The 24,137-nt window shown below is 44.0% G+C and overlaps 1 protein-coding gene across 1 annotated transcript in view; it reads right to left on the reverse strand.

Annotated features, from left to right (window-relative positions):
• Window positions 1-28: 28 nt before the first annotated feature.
• The window catches only part of PAPPA2 (pappalysin 2), a 281,009-nt gene continuing 256,900 nt past the window's right edge, over window positions 29-24,137 (reverse strand). Inside the window, exons 21-22 of the mRNA XM_024758833.1 lie at window positions 4,465-4,563; window positions 29-2,299 (exon numbers count right to left, since the gene is read on the reverse strand). Of these exons, the coding sequence (XP_024614601.1) occupies window positions 2,225-2,299; window positions 4,465-4,563 (174 nt within the window). The 3' untranslated portion in view covers window positions 29-2,224. The remainder of the gene's footprint in view (window positions 2,300-4,464; window positions 4,564-24,137) is intronic.

A 24,137-nucleotide genomic window follows, 5' to 3' on the forward strand; every position in this document is an offset into this window, starting at 1 on the left:
GATTCCCCTGCACGGAGTTTGACATGCTTCAAGAAATTTGGATAACCATCTTACAACTGTTTTAAAATGAAGAATCTAAACTCTTCTACTGTCCTTTCCATATTGAAGCCTATCAGAATCCCAGAAATAAATATTCTCTTCTTGGGGGCACTAAATGTGAACCCAGATAAGGAACAGTAGGTACCTAGGCTATTGTTTCCATTACGGCTGGAAATACAGAGAACAAGAGTATTTTGGATGGGCAGACTCTGGTCTTTCCCTTCCCCGGTGACCTTGCCACCCTCATTTCAGATCCCCACAGATAAATATGTTGTTCTTTCCTACGTGAAGTCTGGCTCAAGACAGTGGGGGAAGCATTTCTTCTTTCTATTGATATTTGCACAGCCACTGCTTTCGGGGTTGATGGGAAGAATAGAAAACTGTGGTCAGAGCCAAAGGGCAGGCGATCCAGGGAGACCAAGGCTGCCCTTGAACTTTTGCCTGTTCTTCCCTTCCTGAGATGATAAACTGGGGTGTTGAACAAGAAACTAGCTCCTTACTTTCTTTCCCCAAGGCCTAACCCATAAATCGTCACTAAAGAACAACTGCAGGAGACCACGTGCAAAATGAGTCAGCCCAGGACGTAAACAGAGGCAGGTTAACGCGGTCATTTCACATACAGTCCATCTATTGAACAAGAAAGAGGGTAACAACGACAAAATGGACCCTAAGCAGCTGAAATTCTTCTCTCTCCCCACAGAGTGTCACCCTTGCTCCATGTTATTTTCATAGCTTGCTCAAAGTGCTCTCTCTGGGACACATTTGACACATCACACTTGAATAGAATTTACCTCCGAGACTGCATTGTTCAAAAGAAAGATCCCCTTTGGTCTGCTGTGGAGACTCGGAACGAGGCTGAGTCTCCTTGACTCAATTCATCCTCCAGCCCTGGGCTCTGATTTACCCTGACTTCTCCCCTGTCTATGGCCTCCTCCAAACCTGCCTGTTCTTCAGTTTCCTCCACCTTTCCCCGATGTCATTTCCATGACATTTTTTCCCCAGAAAGTCAACAATAGGTCATGTGGCTGTGGATGATGGCCAGGCTTGGAGACTTAGGAAAAGGGAGACCACAGGCCAAGTATGAGGCATGCGTGAGTTCCTGTAATCCTGGTGATGATGGGAGAGTGAGCCTACATACAGACTTGTGGACTGAGTGACTGGCTGAGAGCCACACTTGGAACAGGCACCTGTGGAAGTGCAGAAAATCCTGGGCCTCACCAACTGCAACGAAGAGTTCCAAGAACTGAAGAGAATGTATTCTTTTTGGATGGATACTCAAGAACCATAGTCTAGTTTTCCTGGACCCATCACCAATGGATAACCCCACCCACCTTTCCATGCCTTTTAGTATTATCATTCCAAGCCCCCATCTCCTCAAACTGGGCTCAGCTCCCAGTTCATAAAAAGATGATTAGCTGACATGTGATTATCAAAAACTCCATCTAATCTCTCCCTTTCCTTCCCCAGCTCCCTCTCAGCCTGCCAATCCCTAGGAATAGAAAGATGGCAGAAGAACATGTCTTTCGGTCCTCAAACCCTCAGCATTCATTTTGGACGTGAACTTCACAGCAGCATGTGTGGAACAATGGATAATTTTTAGCTTAGTAGACAGCAAAAAATATAATATATATAATATATTTATATCGTTATGTTTAAATACTTATAAAGAATTAATAACTAACCTCATTATTACTAAGGGAGACTACACAAAGAAAGGGAGAGAGCCAGTTTAGATTAGACGAGCCCTGAAAGATGGCCATCCATTCAAAATGGGTATTAGCAGAGTGTCCCTGGCAACTTCTCTTCTAGTATTTTGGTATTGGTTTACAAGTTGGGTGGGGCTGAATAGTTGGCAGGGTGCAGAGTGGGGAGCAGGGCAAGAGTTGAGGATGGGATTTGATAGAATATAAATGGGGAAGGAGGGTCCTTGTATATATATTTCTCTTTCCACTTTAAATCAACTGCCTCTTTGAAGAAATGTTTGCCTGTGATCCTTACTTGGGCTACTTGACGCAATAGTTGGCACCTATAAACGTCCTCTTGCATTTCTTATAGGATCCTTGGTGTTCTTCTTCCTTCCTTCATTTCATGACCTTTCTTCGTCATTCATCTTTTGTTTCCTTTTGTGGAGGCCTCTGATTCTTACTGCCTCCAGGGCAGTGGAAGGAGGGGCTTGATCCCACAGTTACAGGTTTTCTTCCGCCTTCGGGTCTCGGCAGGTGCATTCATCCAGATCACAGTCAGCAGCAAATGGAATGACCTAGGAGAAATCAAAGAGAAGTTGCAATCACTCATTTTTGCACCAAGCATCACACTTTCAACCAGCTTTTGCTTTTTTTTCTCACTTGGTCCTAGAGGAAGTGTGGGATTGCCTGTTAGTATCACAGAACTGAAATTAACACTCAGTTCTTTCACTTACACACCATGTCTCCTTAGGCAAGGTAGACCTTCCTTGCTTCACTTTCTTTATATATAAAGTGGGAGGGCAACAGCAACTACCCAAGAGGGTGTTAGTGTAGTTTAAATAAGATGATGGATATGAAACACACATTTCCAGGCACCTCTAATATCTGTTACTACTACTTCTAATATTACCACTAGTGTTCAAAACTACTGCTGTTAATGTTTTTGTTGTTATCAATCTTCACAAAATCTTTGTAAAGTAGGTAAGAGGAACGTTAGTATTTTCTTCTTACAGGGAAGGTCAAGAGAGGTAGGATGACTTAACTCAAGGTCATGACACTACTACCTGGAAAACCAAGGCTCTGTTACCTAGCTCTATGTCTTCTACTTTTTTGATGTTCTTGGGGCCATAGAATCATCTCTTCTATCTTCATAAGCTTGAGGTTTTGCCCTTCTTGAACCCAGGATATACTGTGGCTTGGTGAAACAATGCATCTTTCTACCCGTTGTTTGTGGCTAGATTGCCTTCCTGCTATGTAATTATCCCTCCTCCAGGTCAGAGATGGTCCAGCAAAAGTTGCTCTCTTCCTGCTTGCACTGCTACCAACAGATAATCATACTTTTTGAGTGTCCATAATTAGCTTCAGAGAGAACTGAGCATTCAGGAGACATGATGTAAAAGTGGCAAAGATTCTGCTCTTTGGGCATGGATAGTCAAATGAAACAACAATACATCCGCATATTACTTAATAGTCCAAGTACACTGAAGAGATAGGCTGGGTGACTGGGCAAGTGGGCTGGAGAACGGGTGGTGGGGTTTGAGGAAATTTCCCAGCATATTTTCACATATGAATTAAATGTAATTTAGGAGTCAACAGGGGTGAAATGCTTTTTCAATCCTGACTCATGTGTATACTGGCCACAGGCACCAAAATCCATTAAAGAAAAACCCTAGATCTGCTGAGTGTGAGATGGAGATGGGGAGAGAACTGATTGCTTTCTTCCGAAGTGGTTATGCCTTCCTGAGTAGAAATGGGATCCTTGACCAGTTACTTTCTTCAAGTGAGACCAGGAACTAGTTGGCATGATGTCTGACCTGCAATCCAAGCTCTTGATCTGTTTCTCATGGTTTGGGATTTGCTGGTTTTTAGAGCAAAAGGGGGCCAAACTGAACAGTGATACAAAAGTCCCCGAGCTCTCTGCACTCAATAAGTTAATTCATGTCAGTGGTGAGAACAATGCTGGCACAGAGTGAGCCATCAGTAAATATTAGCCATTAGGAGGAGTATTCAGGTCTGTGTAGAGGTGATCATGCAGACGTGACTTTATTGTGGAGACACATACGAGGAAGGAAACCTTCTTGTGTATTTCTGATTCGTCAAATCGGCCAACTAGCGTCAGGTATCTTTGGAGCGCTTGGGTTTTCATCCATATTATTCCAAATTTTCAGCCTATTCAATTTTATAGGCTTAGCTTAAGCATATCTTCTATTTTAATAGAGTCCAGAGCAACAGGATAAAAGGCATCAAGAGAAGGGCTACTGCTCAGGATACAGCGGGGGAGGGCTCCAGGTAGCTTGTGGTGTCCGCTCAACATACACCTGCAGTATGCTTGTGATACACTTTATAGGATTATTCATTTAGCTGTGAAGTGTAAAAGTGGATACCACTTCATGGAGAATCCCGCCTCTCCAAGGAGTGGCGGCCATTTTCCCTACCTACAGAAACTCTTCCTGGCCAATGACAAGCAGGTGGGAGTCTTTGAGCGGCAGAAGCATGGCTTTTCTCTAGCAGTTACAGGACTGACAATGAGAGACTAGTGTTTTCTAACAACTATCCTAAAATTACTATCCTTAATCCTGTCCCTGTAGAAGCTCCAATGTTTGTTCGTTATCATTCCCTCTTCTTGACTGTTGAAGGAAAACAAATTATGATGCACCACGAAGGAGAGCTAGCCAAAGCTCCTGCCTCTATTCCTGGAGCTGCTACCCTCTCCCTCCCACTCCCAGGTGCCCTCACTTACCTTCTTGGAGGAGAGCGTGGAAGAGCAGCAGTCTCCCCCATCATAGTGGCAGTAGGCCCGGTTATTGATGGTATCACACCAACCATCTGCTTGGAAAGGCTGGTAAGGAGGCAGCAAGTCACGGTCTAAGTACAACTTCACTCTGCTTCACCCTATTCTCCCGCTCATCCCACCCCCAACATAATCCATGGAACTCGAGACATTATTATGGGAGAGCACCAAAGGGGGCAGGGTAAAAATTGACCTAACACTCTCAAGAAGTTGAAAAGTCTCAAGATAAGACCATTGGATCGAAGGAATTGTCAAATTTCACAACGAGTATCTGCTCCTGGCCTACTCTAGGGACCAGGATGGTTCATTTAATTCCTTGATCAACTTTTTCACCTTCTCGTAATAGTAGGTCTTTACATCATTAGGTAGGTTACAAAATATTTTCACACATGTTAACTCTGTTGATCATCAGGAAAACCTGTGCATCAGGCAGGTTTGGCTTTTAAAGTCCCATTCTATCAGTGAGGAAATGGGGATAAATAGAGATGACAAAAATTACTCCAGGTCACACAGCTAGGTCAAGCAGAGTTTAGGCTTAGAAGTCATGTGTCTTGATTTTTTGCTGCTTCTCACAGATTAAGGACCATAACCCCCATCTCTTCTGGTACTTGTACTTAGAGACCCTAACAGGCCTGGGTTGCTATAGACTCAAATGATGTTCGTCCAGAATGCAGTGGTCCTAGGGTTTGGGACACCGGTGCCGGAACACAAATCATCCCACATGTACAGCTACTTCATGCATAGCAGGTAGACACAGGGTTAGAGCAGAGGAAGCCAAACGGTTTCCATCTACTCCTGTTACTGCTGCAAGTTAACAGGAACCAAAATGGGAAAGGGGCCCAGGCCAAACCAGAGTTAGTGGAGTGTTTCACCCCAAAAGGGAATGTATGATAAGAACAGCAACGAGCGGTTAAAAAAATAGCTCAGCAGCCCAACGCACTGTTTCTCTAGAACCACTCTCAGAGGGAAACAGTGTCCCACGGCATCCTGGAGGGTGCACCAGCCCAGGCAGCCCACCTACTCACAGTCACATTAGCTGCTCCCCACCCTGAGTGGATACCCAATTGCGAAGCCTCAGGAAGCATCTCGTAGTCAAGCTCTTTGGGCCACAGGACAGTCAGCAGACTCTTGAGGCCTGAGGCCACCTTCCAGTTCACATATTCAAATCACTTTCTCTTCCCCCACCCTCCTTAAATGTCAAATAGAAGGACTCTTCCCTATTTCACTCTGCTTTGATGAGATAGATCACTAAAGTAAAAAATGGCCATTAAGGGACTTCCCTGGTGGCGCAGTGGTTAAGGATCCGCCTGCCAATGCAGGGGACACGGGTTCGAGCCCTGGTCCGGGAAGATCCCACATGCCACGGAGCAACTAAGCCCGTGCGCCACAACTACTGAGCCTGCGCTCTAGAGCCCACAAGCCACAACTACCGAGCCCATATGCCACAACTACTGAAGCCCGCGCGCCTAGAGCCCGTGCTCCGCAACAAAAGAAACCACCGCAATGAGAAGCCCGTGCGCCACAACGAAGAGTAACCCCCGCTCGCCGCAACTAGAGAAAGCCCGCGCACAGCAACGAAGACCCAACGCAGCCAAAAATAAATAAATAAATACAAATTTTTTTTTTTAATGGCCATTAAATAATTTTCAGCAATTGAGTTACATCAGAATGAGCTCATCCAAGTTATTTCTTCAATGTTTTGATTTATTCTATGGGGTCCTGAGGTCACTTGAACATCATTCCAGATGTATACCAGTTTGCGAACCTCTGAGAAGCTGCTACTTGTGGGGTGGAACTCAACAGCTGTCACACAGCTGCACAGCAATGTCAGTTGAGAGCAGGAAGTGAAAATGAATTCTGTTCTCAACACATGCCTCACTGGGATAAAAGACATAGATTTTGAGATGAGCATTTGTCTTTAACCCTGGAGCCAGTTACTCTGGCTCTGGAGAACTTGGAATAACTACATAATCATAACTTGAATCTACAATGGCAGCCAAATAGGAGTCAAAATACAACTAGCTGCATCCTTAACACCTATAGATGCCCTTGGGTTCTCCTGGGAGGACCAGATACATCCATTGAGATTCCCCCAGAATTTTCTTTTTCCAGTGTTTGGAGTATATCTTCCTCATCTAACACTGCATCTGTTACTTTTCCTCCAACCCTGACTGACTCATTGGCAAAACTTAATCTGCTTCTTCTTTCTTTTTCATGTAATCGTCTATAAAAATCCAAAGAGCACCCAGAATACTTCTCCTACATGTAAAAGTATGGTCTTCAATATGGAGGATTAAAGGGAGATCTAAAGATCTTCCTTTTCATAAGAACAACTTAGACATTTGAATGGATTAATAAAAGATCCTGGGAATCTTTCTTTCCAACCTCTCCCCCAAGGATGGCGTCTCATCTCAAGAGTATTAGGGAAGGTATGTTGAAAAGATTGGAAATTGTCTAGGTGACCTTCTCTAGAGCTCACTAGACTTTGATGGCTATAGCCTGGACATGATTTCTAGAATGTTCTTAAAGGGTCATCTGGGAAGAGAAGGGAATTTATAAAAAGGAGCATAAATACAGAGAAAAGGTTGGAAAGACACAAGTATTTAATTTACTATATACCTATTAGAATTAATTGCTCCTCCCCTAACCTGCCAAAAATAACTACTCCACCCTAAACAAACAGAGTCTCCTATGGCAACATGTGCCTGAAAGCTTGACAGCTTGAGTCCAGAGTTACAATGGAAAAAATAGGAAGGGAAAAATGACTAATCGATCCAAAGTTTCTAAAGTATCTGAAGACTGGACTAGATTGGGGGACGCAAATCTCAATAATTGAAAGGTGTCTGACTTGGGACATCACTCCTCCCCACAGGAAACTTCCCCAAGGAATGGTACAAGGCTTGGCTTCTCTGCACAATGTGTCCATAGGTGAATTTTTCACTACCCATACCTGCACCTCATTTTCCTGTAACATCAGAAAACGAAGTGTTCCAAATAAGAGAATTTTTCAAGTACCTAAAGCTTATTTCTTTAAGAGCCACTTTTTAATTTTCATTTTAATTGTTTTCACAAAAGAAAAAAACCTGTACAAAATTCCTGTTTCCTGTGCTATGCGGCTGCTTCCCACTAGCTACCTATTTTACGTTTGGTAGTGTATATATGTCCATGCCACTCTCTCACTTTAGCACAGGGAGATCAGCTAGGTGGTTTGTGACCACCTAGAAGGGTGGGATAGGGAGGGTGGGAGGGAGGGAGACACAAGAGGGAAGAGATATGGGAACATATGTATATGTATAACTGATTCACTTTGTTAATAAAGCAGAAACTAACACACCATTGTAAAGCAATTACACTCCAATAAAGATGTTTAAAAAATCCTGTTTCCCTGCCTTTTAATAACTTATAGAATACAAAGTCATTAACATGAATATTTTTCCTTTTTACTTATAAGGAGGCTCTTTGCATTGGGCTATTTACCCCTTTACTAAATGAGCCTCCTTCAACACACACACACACCCTCATGGGTCAAGCTTTGTAGAATTATACCTAAAATGAATACTTAAGTCTGAGAGAGAGGCTGGGTTGCTCTTCTTATGATGTATGAGCTTGATGATACCTATTTCAGTTGTTATAGGAACGCTTTTCTTGCCAACTGGCTATGTTCCAGGCAGTTGAGGTGGCCATATGAATGGAAGTGCGTAAGTGATGAAATACAAAGAGGAAAGGCTGTCAGTCTATCCTATCCATATGACTTTACTTCTCAGAAGTAAGATAGTTTCTCCTTTATGTTATATTATCTGGTGATATTTTCTGTTTAAATTGTTCTGGGGAGTTGGGTATAGGAATGGTAGCTCTGTCTGTTGCCTATGGATGTAGTCATTTATTCAATCACTCAACATTTATTCCTCACCTATTTGTACCAGGCATTGTTATGAGGGTACAGAGAGAAATAAAACATGGCTCCAGTCCTCAAGAGAAGCCCCCACTTGCAGTTATAGCTTATGATGATGAGTGCTAGCATAGAGATGCAGACAGAAGTACCTAGTCCAGATCTGGGGTGGGTGGGGTTGCGGAAAGGACGACATGAGCTTTCAGGGGATGGCTTTGCTACATCTAGCCCACATGAAAAAGAGTTCAGCACTGGATGATTCAGAGGGGTAGAGGGGCCTGAGAAAACTGTGCAAGTGAAAGAAGAGGGTAAAAATAGATAGGCAGGTTGCCCCAGACTGCTCATCACAGAGCCCACTGTCAGTAAGAGTTCCCTAAACTTCGACTGATTGGCTGACAGTACCTCTATTATGTGAATTAGATTAAGAACACTTTTCTTCTGCAGCTTGCAACAGAACCCATGAGCACACTGACCTTCTAGAAAGGTTAGTTTGGGCTTCAGACCCTCTGCTCTACTAACATAAAGATTGAGATGTCAGCCCAAAGTGATTATACCCCTGTAGGTAAAGCATGGGACAGAAGCCCGGTAAGTAATCTTGAGGAGCGTGTTAAAACAGGAGAAGACGCTAATCACATTTCTGTGTAAGGCTTAACACTATTTTCTTTCTCCTACATCATTTCCCATCGAAACCTTCTCGTTATGTGAATGACAAATCAGACCCACACCCAGTTCTTCATATTGATTAGGCTACATCAGGCCAAAAGAAGCCATCTTCCAAGGCAGCTGTGGTGCCACACCCAGTGAAGTCCATGCAGCAGGTGGAGGTCCTCTGGCTCTCCAATGAATGGTGACCTCCAGCCTGGTTCTTTCAGCCCTTGGATCTGCCCACGTGTCCATTGCTTCACCTGCGAATCTCAGGGGCAAAATTCAGAGGTCTTTGAGGCCCCTCAGGGACTCTTGATGACCAGAACATTAGTTGCTTGCTTTTTTTTTTTTTTAAGGACCATAGATGCATAAAATTCAAAGGCTGGATGGATTCTTGAATACTATTTAGTACAAAACTCTCATTTTACAAATGCTGAAGTGGCCCCTTAAAACAGTGAAATGTCTTGTTTGCAAGGCTAGTTGTAACAATCCTGGGAACGTAGCCCAAATTTCTTGATGTTCTTTCTGCTAAACCATGCTACCACTCTCTGATTATTCCATTAACCTTCTAATTTCTTGGGAATGCAGGGTAACAGATCCCTTTGGCACCTCTATAAAAAGGGCTTAGGTGCAAGAACATTAATAATGAAGTGAACCCAGCGATCCAATGTAGAAACAGAGAAAGGATCATATATATAATCTCAATTCCCCTAGACCCCCCACAACTTCACTTCTGTTTTTCTCAGTTGCAGGTTAAAAGTTTACCCAAATAAGCTACCTGGTACTATAGCTCCTTCTGGCCTTGGGGCCCGGCTGGCCCATATTTTCCTAGAAGCTGATTTTGCCAGGAGGAAGCAGCACTGCGCTCCCATCCCATCAGCAGATGCCTGCAACCCAGAAACATTTATTTCTGGGCCCTAGAATGCTAAAGCCAGGCATCTTCTGCTCATTGCAGTCATCTGAGGAAAAGAGGAAATGGAGTTGTTCCACTCCTCCCGTGTTCACCCCTTGGGGTGGGAGGGTGCCAGTGATCTCACATATGTGGGTTTGCAACAATCTTCTTGGGAAATGTAAAATTAAAATCGACAGATACCCTGAGATGGGTTGTGCAGGAAGAATTTCTTAGATACAAGCTCCTCTGGAAAATCTCATCTGGCTTCCTAGACCCAGAGAGTTCTCCTTGCCTGTGTACTATGGTATGTTTTATCCATATGTGCATTATAGGACTTGACATTCAGAATGTATTATCAAGGGCTCAGAGTCTAATCCCCTTCAGTCCCAGCTACCAGTTCAGTAGGTTCTCAAGAAATAAATAACTATGATGGTGGCTAAATACATTTTTTTTTTAGCATACTTTACAACCAGATCCCTCCTTTTCATTAGTCCTCTCCTACTAGGGTGCAGAGTGTTGGTATACATTTATTTCTGAGTGGGAAGAAATAGTAGAATAGACCATCTAAAGTTCTCCTATTAACAAGCTGAAAATGTTGAATAAATCTATCAATATCATCTCAGCACCTCAGATGGTATAATAAGAAAAGAATGGAAATTGCCAGGGGCCAACAGCAAAAAGAAGCTGAAAACCAGAGCAGAAAGAAGACAGTGAAACTGTGGCTGTCCTAGGAATGTTTGCAAACGCTATCTGTAATCAGGTTGCTGGGTTTTAACAGCTGATCGGGAATCGGGGCCCAGGTCTTGGAGCTTTGCAAGATGGAGATCTTTTAAGTGACTCTGTTAGAATTTTAATAAGATAAAACGTGAGGACTGATACGGAATGACATATGGAATGGTGATGTTGCACAGGTAGCTTGGCTCACTTGGAACTAAGAGATTTTCTCCTGCCTACCAGCCCTGAAGTCTCCATGGTTCAATCCAGGCCTGGGCAAAGTCACTAGTCACTAAGATATTAAAGACATGCTGGGTTACCAGCTAACAGCTGAAACTGCGAAGAGTACCTCCTTGAAGGCCAAGAGTCTACTCTTCAAACAATAGATAAGCAAGACATAATTGAAAGGAAAGCAATGAAGATACACATTCTGTTGGATAGGCAGAGGGAAACAGCCCCGTTTGGTGGTCCCTAGAGAGGGGTCAGTACTCAGGTCTACTCTTGTGGTCTGTTGTGCTTTACTGGTCCATGTGAGATCATGTAGCTTCTGAACAATTTTCACAGAAGAAAAAACCTTTATAAAATTCCTGTTCCCCTGCCTTTTAATAACTTATAGAATACAAAGTCATTGACATGAATATTTTTCCTTTTTACTTATAAGGAGGCTCTTTGCATTGGGCTATTTACCCCTTTACTAAATGAGCCTCCTTCAATACACACACACACACACACACACACACACACACACACTCACACACACACCCTCATGGGTCAAGCTTTGTAGAATTATACCTAAAGTGAATACCTAACTCTGAGAGAAAGGCTGGGCTGCTCTTCTTATGATGGGTTGCTCTTCTTACCCTCAAAAAAGGAAGAGCAAGTGGGGACCTTTACAGGGCTGGAAAGAGAAGCCTGATTACCACCAGCTTATCTCTATCTGACACCAAAACCAAAGTGTAGTCTTAGAATAGTAATAGCCAAGTAGTGCAAAAACGAATCTCTTCTGAGAGAAACAGAATGCATTGAGAACGGAAAAAGAAAAGCAAACAAAATAAGGTCAAATGCCTTCTTTCACCCGTAATAATTTTATCTGCAGCAAGGTACCCAAAGCTTAGCAGCTCCTGCCCAGGAAAATGCTCAAGGCTGTACAGTATGGTGATTCAGAGTATGAGGTATGGTGTGAGATAAACCTAGGCCCAGGTCCCAGCTCTGCTCCTTACCAACTGTTAGAGCCTGAGCGAGTTACTGTGATTTAAGCTGCGGTATCCTCATTCGTAAAATAGGAATAACACCTATTCAGAGGGTTGCTGTCGAGAGAAAAATGAGTGAATGGAGGTGAAATACTTAGCCCAGTACCCGGCCCACAGTAAGTACTCAATGAATCCTAGTTTTATGAAGGCGGCAGGAATGTACCATTGCTTTGTGCCAGTGTGGGTGGGTGTCTGAATTCCCTCCAGAGAGACTCTGGTCAAAAAGATGTCAAGATTCTGCCACCCGTACTTTAGAGTCAAAGCGTGGACGCTCTCATCCCTGAGAGCCTCCTGTTCCCTTCGCTCTCACCATAAATGCACCCATCTGAGTCATGGAGGAGAGTCGGGTGACAAGGGAAATGGGTCTGGGACTTATAAAAATAGAGTGGGAAAGGCCTGTCTGGCTTCTGGAAACCAGGGCTCTCCTCCAAACCATAGTGGTGACTCAGGTGTCTTAGCCTCTGAAAAACCCCAAACCGTCACAGACACCTCTTCCCTGATGGGCACCACAGGAAAACAGGAAGGTGGGAAGACTCTCTGTGACTTACTTTTCAGTCAAAAATTACCTCCTAGCAGCTCCTTCCACTTAGCTGCAAAAAAAGACCCAGCGGCGCAGGCTCCCCACCTCACTTACAAACACACACGACCAGCTTCCCCACGCGGCCCCTCCTCTTGGCCCCAAACGGCTCTGATGCTTCTTCTCATCCACTCCCAGGGTGGGGGGGGATATTAGGGCCCCGATGGTGAATTTGGGGCAGGAGGGTATTCAGGTAGAGTCTGCACGTATCTGTGCCAGAAAAACACGGTCTCCAAGTCAGAGCTCTGCTTCTCACGAGAGACATGAGAAGAGAACATCTCCCCACGGTTCTTGTCACACTCTCTCAGGGGGCTTAAAACAACAGAGCCCTCCTGCAGATCTGTGATCTGTCCCTTGGTTGAGAAACGCTACTGTATAGAACCACTGCTGCTGATGGGACAGTGTCCTGTACTGTGGGCCCTTTTCTCCCTCCACCTTTTACCAAAACTGTCTGAGGCTGTGAGAGCACCCCATGCTCCAAGCCACTCTCAGCCACCACCTTAACTCCTTCCTCAAATCCCCATAATCACTCACAAGGTCACTGCCTGCCCCCTCGGCATCAACCCCCAGCTCCATGTCCTAAACAAAATGCCTCCAAACCTTTTCTCTCCTCCTCCATCGGTCTCACTCCTGTCTCTCACGCTTTCCCTTTTCTCTGGAGCAGCAGATCCTGCACAGTCAGCTAGTCCAGATTGGATGCCAGTGATTTCCAGTCCTTTGCTGTTAAATTGGGATTTCATGGCAGCTCCACCCTCCTCCTTCTTGAACCACACAGCAACGCTTCTCAAGACACAGCAGCAGTCCTCCACGTGACCTAATGGCTGTGCTGGGGCTCCCAGTGGGAGCTGATGATGACACACCCTCAGAACCCATTTGTGTCTCCATCGCAAGGCTGGCAGACCCGTTAATTCTCATGATTTTGGCTTGTTTTCACGGTGGGAGGGGCGTTACAGGTGGCCTGCAAACTCTCCTGACGGTCTTGCTACATGGCATTTGGCTTTCTTCTTTAAAAGAGGAAAAAATTAACAATTGTGCATTTGGGGGAATTTCCTGCCTTGGCTCCAGATAATTGGAGCCAGCCTACTGTGGTTCAGGGTCAGAGGTAGAAACGTTGAACACAAGAGGTCTGAACTGTGCAAGGACTACGGGGCAGAGACACTTCCGGTTTGTCTCCTTTTCCACTCCTGTTTCCTTCCATCAGCAGTAAGGCCCCTACGTCAGCACAACACCTAACAGACCACACGAGCTGCTTCGTGAATAGCTGGTGAGTGAGACACGTGCCGAATCGACTTTGTAAGCTAAGAAGGCAGAATAGTTTTTGCTTTCTACTCCTCTGGCCTTTCCTCCAAGATACGGTACCTTTCCTCTGTCTGGCTCCCCTAATAGCCTCCCCAGATAGCTGTTCTCACTATCAATGACTCTCTCTAAAACATCACCTGAGATAGCTCGGCACGGCCTTCCAGGGAGAGGTTTGCTAACCGCAGACTCTCACGGAACCAAACTGCAAGCCTCAGAAGAAGGAAGCTGAGAGCAGAATGTCGGCCGCTGCAGGTGCCTTGCTGAGCAGGTGGGACCTCCCCCTGGCCTCCAGGCACCTCTGGAGGTGGCCCCTCACCCGTGCCTCCTCTCTGGGCCTCTGCCAGCACCAGACCCCTCACGATCGGGCCATGGAGCCGTACAGGCTCTGTTCAAGAGCTCACAAAGCTCTGGGAGGCGAGGGAGGTGAAAGCGCGAGGAAACGTGCAGAAGTCAGAGGCGGAGGACCTGCAGCTGGGAGACGGGGACGGGAGAGCACGGGAGTCCTGGGAGAAGGCCCAGGGTGGACGGCTGGGGTCCTGCTCTGACTTCGAGCGTTCCCCTCCGCCGTCCCCTCTCCGGGCTCCTCGGCCAGCCTGCAGTTCACGGGAGGTTGAAGCAGGCCTGAGCCGATGGTGGGAATGTTCCACGGCAGCCCCCGACACGCGTGCTGGCCCCCGGGGGCCCCCAGCACACGCACTCTCATGCCAGGCAGGTGGGCATTGCTTGCTCCCCGAGCCCGCCCGTGGAAGAGGACGGGGAATGCAGACTGTGGGAGGAAATGACAATACTCATTGTTCGGATTAAATACTTTGCTTGGCCCTCCTGGTGTTTGCTGAGCGTCTTTTGCTTTTTCCTTCCCTCCTCCCTCTCTGTGCCCTTCCCTCCACCTCTTTCTCCTCTCTCTCTTCCTCAGTCATCAAGCACACTGAGAGAAACTTCAAGGAGAGGGCAGGAACTCCTAGGGTGGGAAGACCTGTTTATGGAAATCAATCAACGTAGTTGACAAAGGCTTCTGCCATTCTGATACCACACCCAGCTCTTCACTGGGGTGTTTCACTTTGGGGTAAATCTAAACCTATTAATACACTGCTTTGAATTTTTGTAAGTCTTCATGGGATATAACTCACAGCACTTGCTTTCTCTCTCATTCTCTCCTTCTTTCATGTATATGTAATAGGTGTGTATATATATACGTATATACACGTATACGCATAAATATGATGCATAAATGATATATACGTACTGTTCGTATATAAGATAAACGTGTGTATAGTAATCACTAACATATAATATTTATAATACAGATATATAACATTAAAATATGTGTTTATATTTTGTACACAGAAACAGACACGTACATCCATATACAATTTCTCTAGAAGCTCCAGGCATAAGCAGTGCCTCTAAAGGTAAAAATAACTTTACAAACTAGAAGCCGTCATATAGAAACAGGATACTAGTGTTTTGTTTTGTTTTTTGCGGTACGCGGGCCTCTCACTGTTGTGGGCTCTCTCGTTGCGGAACACAGGCTCCGGACGCGCAGGCTCAGCGGCCACGGCTCACGGGCCCAGCCGCTCCATGGCATGTGGGATCCCCCTGGACCGGGGCACGAACCCGCGTCCCCTGCATCGGCAGGCGGACTCTCAACCACTGCGCCACCAGGGAAGCCCGAGAAACAGGATACTATTTTTATTTTATATATGGCATTTTCTGTGTATCAGGTACTGTGCTACAAGGTTTCTTCTACTCATGATCTTATTGAACCCTCACAACAACCCATTTTACAGATGAAAAAATCCAAGGATCAGAGCTGTTAAGGAATCTGTCTCTAGAAAAGATGTGGACCGACCGTCTGACACCCAGGCCTGTGCTATAACCATCCTGACATGCTCACACCGCCTCTAGCATTATTCACCATATAATAATGATATGCCTCATTTCACTTCTCAGAACTGCTCACCTGATCCAATCTCTACCATAACTATGGGCATGAAGTAGCCACTTTCTGGATGGAAGGTCAGTGTCACATAAGTCCATGAGAAATGTACCATCTAGGATATTTAACTTCAAAACATATACTATGAGCCAGGCGTGGGGCTAATAGCTAGAATCCTAGGCTATCTGTTTCATACATACTTAGTGTGTCTCCTATGAACAAGGCATGACAAAACATTTGCCTTAAAGAAGCTTTGGTGGCATCAGCCTTAAATAAGGCAGAATCTGAACAGCATCTGAGACAGTAAGAAAAGAAAATCACAGGCCAATGGAGGATTGATTGCCAAAGTAATTAATGGCACCAGTAATATAATACAGATATATAACATTAAAATATGTGTTTATATTTTGTACACAGAAACAGACACGTACATCCATATACAATTTCTCTAGAAGCTCCAGGCATAAGCAGTGCCTCTAAAGGTAAAAATAACTTTACAAACTAGAAGCCGTCATATAGAAACAGGATACTAGTGTTTTGTTTTGTTTTTTGCGGTACGCGGGCCTCTCACTGTTGTGGGCTCTCTCGTTGCGGAACACAGGCTCCGGACGCGCAGGCTCAGCGGCCACGGCTCACGGGCCCAGCCGCTCCATGGCATGTGGGATCCCCCTGGACCGGGGCACGAACCCGCGTCCCCTGCATCGGCAGGCGGACTCTCAACCACTGCGCCACCAGGGAAGCCCGAGAAACAGGATACTATTTTTATTTTATATATGGCATTTTCTGTGTATCAGGTACTGTGCTACAAGGTTTCTTCTACTCATGATCTTATTGAACCCTCACAACAACCCATTTTACAGATGAAAAAATCCAAGGATCAGAGCTGTTAAGGAATCTGTCTCTAGAAAAGATGTGGACCGACCGTCTGACACCCAGGCCTGTGCTATAACCATCCTGACATGCTCACACCGCCTCTAGCATTATTCACCATATAATAATGATATGCCTCATTTCACTTCTCAGAACTGCTCACCTGATCCAATCTCTACCATAACTATGGGCATGAAGTAGCCACTTTCTGGATGGAAGGTCAGTGTCACATAAGTCCATGAGAAATGTACCATCTAGGATATTTAACTTCAAAACATATACTATGAGCCAGGCGTGGGGCTAATAGCTAGAATCCTAGGCTATCTGTTTCATACATACTTAGTGTGTCTCCTATGAACAAGGCATGACAAAACATTTGCCTTAAAGAAGCTTTGGTGGCATCAGCCTTAAATAAGGCAGAATCTGAACAGCATCTGAGACAGTAAGAAAAGAAAATCACAGGCCAATGGAGGATTGATTGCCAAAGTAATTAATGGCACCAGTAAAGAGCTACAGAAGTTCAGAACAGGAAAGAGGCTGGGGCATTTCAGAAAGGCTTAATGGAGTAAATGGGATTAGACTTAATCTTTGAGGATGGATAGGATTTGGGCAGAGAAGTAGGGAGAAAAATCCCAGGAGGAGGGCAAATATAAACCAAGATTTCAAATGGAAAAAGAAAAGATATATCTGTGGTTTTCTGCCTTGAGTATTAATGGCCTAAGTTTGGAGTTAGGTCAAAATCTCCATCTAGAGGAATCTAGTCTTCATCCCCGAAGCCAATAGGGAGCAGTGGAAATTTGGGAGTTTTTTTGTGTTTATTTATCTAATTTTGGGGCAGAAGCAGAACATGGTAAAAGTTGTGCTTCAAAGGTTGGATCTGGGGACAGAGTGGGGAATGTTCAGGAGATCACTGGAGGGCTCCAGAGTAGGTAGAAGTTGACCTCAAGCAGATAGGAACTGAGAAGAACAGAATTTTGGGGTCCTAATATGGAATAGGAAAAAACAGAAGGGAGGAGTCTTGTGAAGGACTTGTCAGGACTTGGCAAATGGCCATATTTAGGTAGAAGACCAACGGAGATGAAGGTTTATCTGTGACATTTTACTCAAATCATGCTAAACTTTTCTCAAAAAATTAGCTCGTTGAGAACACAGCTAGAAAGACTCCTCACTAAATATAAGGACTGAGTCACAGGACATAGAACCTGATCCATCAGCAAACCCTATTCTACCTCACAGTGAGAAGCTCTACACATTTTCTTTTTCCATCTAAACCAAGCCCTAGAGGGTCTCCCCTGCCCGATTTCTGCTAGACTTTCCCCACAACTTAGACATGACTATTTTATCACCCCCAGTAACATCCAGGTCCAGCTGAGTTGAGGAACGGCAGGAGGGAGGTGGCATGTTTATTCTAGAATATTTTCTTGCCAATAGTCTTGTTTCCTTTAGCCCTGGTCTAATTTTTAGTTCCTGTGTCTACGAGCAGCTCAGTTTGTGTGGCTGGCTGATGACTGCGGTTCTCATCCTTAACCTGTCACGCCATCCTGGGTTGTCAGCCCGGCTGTTCTATTCCCCATTAATTGGTCCATCCATCCAGTCTCACTTTCACCCATATGGAACCTATTCTCTGTGCAAGTGTCTTGTTTACATTCCCTTTATCTACGGGATGCTGGTCTGTGTATCTTATTCACTCAACCACTGATCAGCTGCATCTGTTTCACAACATGTTCTCCAGTCTCACTTCCTTGGTCTCTGATCCTTGCTAAGCAGTGTTCCTGGGTCCGCCTCCTCTTCCTCTGGACGAAAGCTTGCAAAGCCCAGGGAGAAGTCCTAACAGGTGACCAGCACCCCATGTTCGTCTCTCAACTGACTCCCCTAAAGTCCTGCATTTCTAGTTTGTGTGTTCTCTATTTGTTTATTCATTTTTAATCTTCCTACCAATTTAAGAACAGGACAGGGACTCCGGAATCAGCTGCCTGGGTTCATTTACAGTCTCATTTGCTAACTCTGGGGCTTTGGAAATGTAATGGAGTCCTCAGCCCCTCAGTTTGCTCATCACTAAAACAAGAATGATAACAATGGTAATAAGTCCTCACAGTATGCACCTGCCATACAATAAACATCCAATAATGCTATTAAATATACCATGGAACCGGGAGTTATTTTTCTGTTTGTTTCCTGAGTTCAGTGAGCCTGCATACTCTGGGTATCAATGTTTCCCTATCTGTGAAGGTACAGGGCAGTTCTCCCAGAGGTGGCTACCAGATAACCTGGTCATTCTTCTTCTCTCTTAACTATGACCAGTAATACCAGGGATCTTACTGTTAACCTCGCACAACTATAGGGACAGAGTGACTTAAGGCAGGCAAATGCATAAGCCAAGTTATCTGAAATACTAGTCATCTCTCTTAGGTTCCATTGTTGGTAGTTATGGGATAGCAGCAATGCTGTGTCAGAATTTGTCTCTGGTCCCTGGTCTCCTTTTTTTCCGTCAGCCTCATCTCCATGCTTGACGGTGCTCTCTCTGACAACTCCCATAACTAGTGTATCCATCCCTACCAGAGTGTCTGCACATTCTTCTATCCCTCTGGAAAGCAGCAGACATACTAAGGGGTCAGTGACAAATACGTACCTGCAACTAAATAAAAGATAATATATTAAGGCAAAAAATGACTTTAATTGTGGAAAGATTGGAGCTTTGTGAGCCACTCGGCGAAAACAAGAATTGATGGGTGAAATGGGAGCATACGTAGCACCCCCAAAATTATGTAGTGGAGGTAGTCACCTGTTAAGCAAAATTGGGAAACCCATTTCTAAGTATCGGGACATTTTCTACCTGACTGAAGCGAGCATAAGCAAAACACCTGCTGTTAGGGACTGACTTTTGTTCCCTCAAAAAGCATATATTGAAGCCCCAGCTTACAATGTGATAGTATCTGGAGGTGGGGCCTTTGAGGGGTAATTAGGTTTAGAGGATATCATGAGGGTGGGACCCTCATAATAGGATTATTACCCTTATGAGAAGAGATAGCAGAGCTTTCTCTCTCTCTCTGCCATGTGAAGACAGCGAGAAGGTGGCCATCTGCACACCAGGAGGAGAGACCTCACCAGGAAACTGAATCAGCCAGTACCTTGATCTGGGATTCCCCAGCCTCCAGAACTGTGAGAGATAAATGTCTGTTGTTTAAGCCATCCAGCCTATGTATTTTGTAAATAGCAGCCCAAGCAGACTAACACTCAAGACTTATTTAGTGTATTTATTAATTTAGCTACTTTTACTGATTTGTCAACCTAAAGAATTCCCAAAGATTTTGTCTGAAAAAAAGGAGCAGGAAAAGGAGGTAAGAAGAAGACAGACAGGCAGGAAGCCCAAAGAAGTAAAAAGATCATTGGCTTCTCCTATTCAGTAACTAGGCAATGCTGGATGGGTCTGGCCCTTGGGCTGGGCACACAGGACATGAAACCAGAACAGGTGAGCACAGCCAATGAGCTGGGCAGGCTGCAGACACCCTTAACTCAGCTACAGTGTCATCAGGGTCTTAAGTGGTTCCAAGGCCAGAGACCATTACTGGAAATCTAACAGCACTGCAGACATGCACCACCAAGTTTAATATTTCTCACATTAGAAAGGCTTCAACTGAATCTAATCTCATTTTTAATTAGTCCTCACATTACCTGGTGAGGCAGATTAATATGATTATCCGTATTCCACTGATGGGGAAAATGAGACAAAGGGCCATGCTTCAAGGTCACTTAGGGAATGAGCAATAGAGGTGCAAATTAAACTCAGGTATCTTAAACTTCCCAACTAGCACACAAGGGAGAGGGAGGACAGTGGGGAGCTGATTTCATCATCATTTGTTCAGGATCTTTCACATCTGGATAATGCATATTCAATTTACTACCTGGTTTCTCTAATTAAAAAATAAAGGACTCATTCTAGTCCTTTATGGAACTAGAATGGAACCCCCGTATTCCATTTTCAAGGCATAAGGAATTTACCAAGTATTCTCTGCCAGGAGCAGCCAAAGAAGTTAATAAAATGCACATGACTCAGACAAGTGTGACTATGTATTGACTATTTATGGAACGTTTAATATTAGACTACATTGTGGGGAGTGGGTATAAACACAGAAGAATGAAACATGCCTCCTGTCCTCTAGAACCTGGTCTAACTGGTCCAACTGAACATTCAAAATAGGTAGCCAGCACCAACACAAATAGCACACAAGTCCAACCACACAGGCAGGAACCAGGTCTTTCCTTTGTTCCCCGAAGTAGATGTTCAAGCATTATGTGTTGACAAACTGTTGGCTGAGCTTATTTCAGATCAAACTGAGATATTATTAGTATGAGAGGTAAGCTCATAGTATCATCATACACCTCCCCTCCTTCCAATCCAGTTAATTTCATCTTCAACCTCTTTCTCATCATCCATCACACCCAACATCCAAAGGTTCACCCTTCTACTGAAGAAATAGTTTTGTATGCAGACCCTCTTCTCTCTTCTCTTTCCGCTTCCCTCAGTACAGTGAGGTAGGTGGCTGTTATATTAGTTTAGGTGAGAGAGGATAAGGTTCTGACTTCCGTGGTCCAACCTTGCCACTATGCTTTTCTTCCTAAAATATAAATCGTATGATCTTTTTTCTGTGACTGCGATGTTTAATGCTCACTGAGATGTTTAATATCTGTGTGTTTCCCTGTGTTTCCCTGACTCGCTTGTGGTGGGCTTGAGGCCATGTGACCAAGTTCTAGTAAATGGGAAGGCAAGCAGAAGTGACGCATTACTTCTCATTTAAGGGACTCAAGAATTATTGGCCTCTCTCTGTATTTCTTCTCTGCCCTTTTGGAGGAAACCATGGAGACCACATTTTGAGAGCACAGAGGCGTAAGATACAAGAAACGAATGGGTGCTCCAGAGAGCTACGTCAGACTTCATATAAGTGAGAGACAAGTCCTTTGTCATGTTAAATCACTGAGACTTCCGGGTTACTTTGTGACCACAGCCTATCCTGATTATTTCATATTCTACTTATAAATCTTCAATGGATCAACACTGACTCCAGGATAAAGTCCAAACTCATTAGCTTGGCACACAAAAGCCTGAGTGACCTAGCCCTAGCTTAGCTCTTTAACTTCCAGTCATTCCACATTCCTTCATGTTCCCCAAGATCAGCTTCACTGAGCAGACTAATACTATTTTCTGTGATACGCCACTGGTATTTTGGAGTTGTTTGTTATGTGACATGATTGTAGAAACATTTAAATAATACAAAGATTGGTATTAGAAGTGGGGTGCTGCCATAACAAAAATCTAAAATGTGTGGCATTGGTTCTAGAATGGTGCATCGGAAAGCAAAGGAACTGTTTTAGGAAGCTGGAAAAATGAAGTAACTCCCCATGTAGTGGGGAAAAAAAATTATTAAATGTGTCCTGTAGTTGTGAGGAAAGTTATAATGTTAACTATTATAACTTGTAGGTCAGAAAATTTACTCAATAGCCTACTGGCTTTGGGTAAAGAGAATTTAAAGAATAATATTACAAGGGTTAGTTATTGGTTGCTATGTTCATCTGATAGGGTGCTGCAAGAAAAGATGAGCTCAGAAAAGGTTGCTGCTTTGCCAGCAGAATTGACAGGTAATATAGGGCGCTAAAAATTCCAGGACTTGCAGTGAAAAACAAAGCTATTTCTCATCTCCAAAAAGCAAAAGATAAAACAGAGCAATGCTTTGTATTAGGCCTTTGAAGACTGAAGTTAAGGCCTAATCTCAGGCAAAGACCAAATCAAGGGGTGGACCATTACATCATTTGTTAGGACTTTTAACTGGATTAAAGTGGCACCTAGAAGATCCTTGTAGTTGAACAAAGTGACTCATAGAAAAGAGACTAAGGACTTTATCCCAGAGAAGTCTCATAAGCTCAGAATACCCATAATCAAACTGATTCAGAGAGGCACGTCTTGAAAAGACTGTGACATAGCTCTTGCAATATGGATTTGACTGAAATTAAATATATGCAAAACCAAAAAAGCCTGTGAGTTCAATTTCCAAAAGTAGCATCAGACTGTGTTAAAAGAGACTTACTGTTAGCGAATTTGGATAGATTTTTTGGATCCCCTGTATTCTAAGAGGAGAAAGCAGGCTGATAACGTTACTCAGCTTCCAACAGGAGGATGTTCTCCAGTGCCCTCTTCTTGTGACCCAAGAGGATAACAGAAAAGGAAGGACATCCAAGAAAGCAGAGCCAAGAGCCATGAAGAAAAGTCGACTTGGGACCTATATCCAGGGAGTAATCAAAATCTATTAAACAAGCAGCACTCCTTATTCTTAGAGTATAATTTTTACCACTTTTCTCAGAGGGATTTCAGAATTGTGGACCAGTGCCAGTTATGTTCCTTTCGTTATTCTCCTTTAAAGGGGATGTTTATTGTAGCTGTCTTGTTTTTACTCTACTTTGCCCATCAGGTGTGTGGAAGGCAGAGAACTTGTGATTTTTAGTACACCAGAGTCCAGACTAAGAGAAGCTACGTTGTAACCTGATGTAAATCATGATATTCTAGATTTTTAAGCCTGATGCTATAACTGGATAAGACATTTAGAATGTCTTGGGGTAAGGTGGAGTAAATTTGAAATATGGCAAATGTCTGTAACCAAAAAGACTGACTGGCAGATATTATTACATGTCCACAGTTCCTTTTACGAGTTCACTATCAGCAGAGTGTATTTCCCATTCCTACTAATTTTAAATGGAGCCATGTGATTTGCCTTGACCGATGGAATGTGAGTGTGAGAAACATATGCTACATTTGACCGGAGATTTTGAATGTCCCGGCATGCCTTTTCTGGCTTCTTTGTACCCATGTTATCCATCATGAGAAGAACATATGCTGGGTAGCTACTGACCCTGAAACCCTGAAGCCCGGGTCCTTGAGTGAGAGTCAGGTGGAGTATACCGTCACCCAACCCCACACCTAAGGCAGAACCACTTTTTCTGCAGATGCATGAGTGAGAAATACATTTTATTATTACAAGACATTGATATTTGGGGATTATTTGTCATGCCGCATTGTCACAGAGAAAACTGGACGGCTGCATCACACCATTTCCTTTCACATTTTTTGCCTTTCCATATGTTTCTATTTATCCTTCAAAATTCACCTCAAGTGGTTACCCCTCTGTAAGATCTTCTCAACGTGATTGGGATGAGTTATTTGCTTTATTCTCTGTGTGCCCAGTTGAGTTTGTTCATATCTTTGTATTATTATTCATTGGGTAGAAATTGGATCTTTTACCTCTGTTGCACACACTGTGTTGGAAATTCCTGATTCATTTTTGTAAACTTGACTCATAGCTGGCACACAGAAAATATTATTTTAAGTGAAGAAATAAATAAAGGAACCTGAAGGAGTGATCACAGTTTAGTAACCATGGTGTGAGTTGGGAAAAGAGGCTATTCCGTTCCTGCAGATCCTTGCCATTGGGGGGAGCAGCAAGCTTTTAGATTGAGAAATGGTATGAGGCTTATACAAAAAAAAAAAAAAAAAAAAAAAAAAA

Source organism: Neophocaena asiaeorientalis, unplaced genomic scaffold, assembly GCF_003031525.2.
Source record: "Neophocaena asiaeorientalis asiaeorientalis breed wild unplaced genomic scaffold, Neophocaena_asiaeorientalis_V1.1 scaffold182, whole genome shotgun sequence".
Taxonomy (NCBI): Eukaryota; Metazoa; Chordata; class Mammalia; order Artiodactyla; family Phocoenidae; genus Neophocaena; species Neophocaena asiaeorientalis.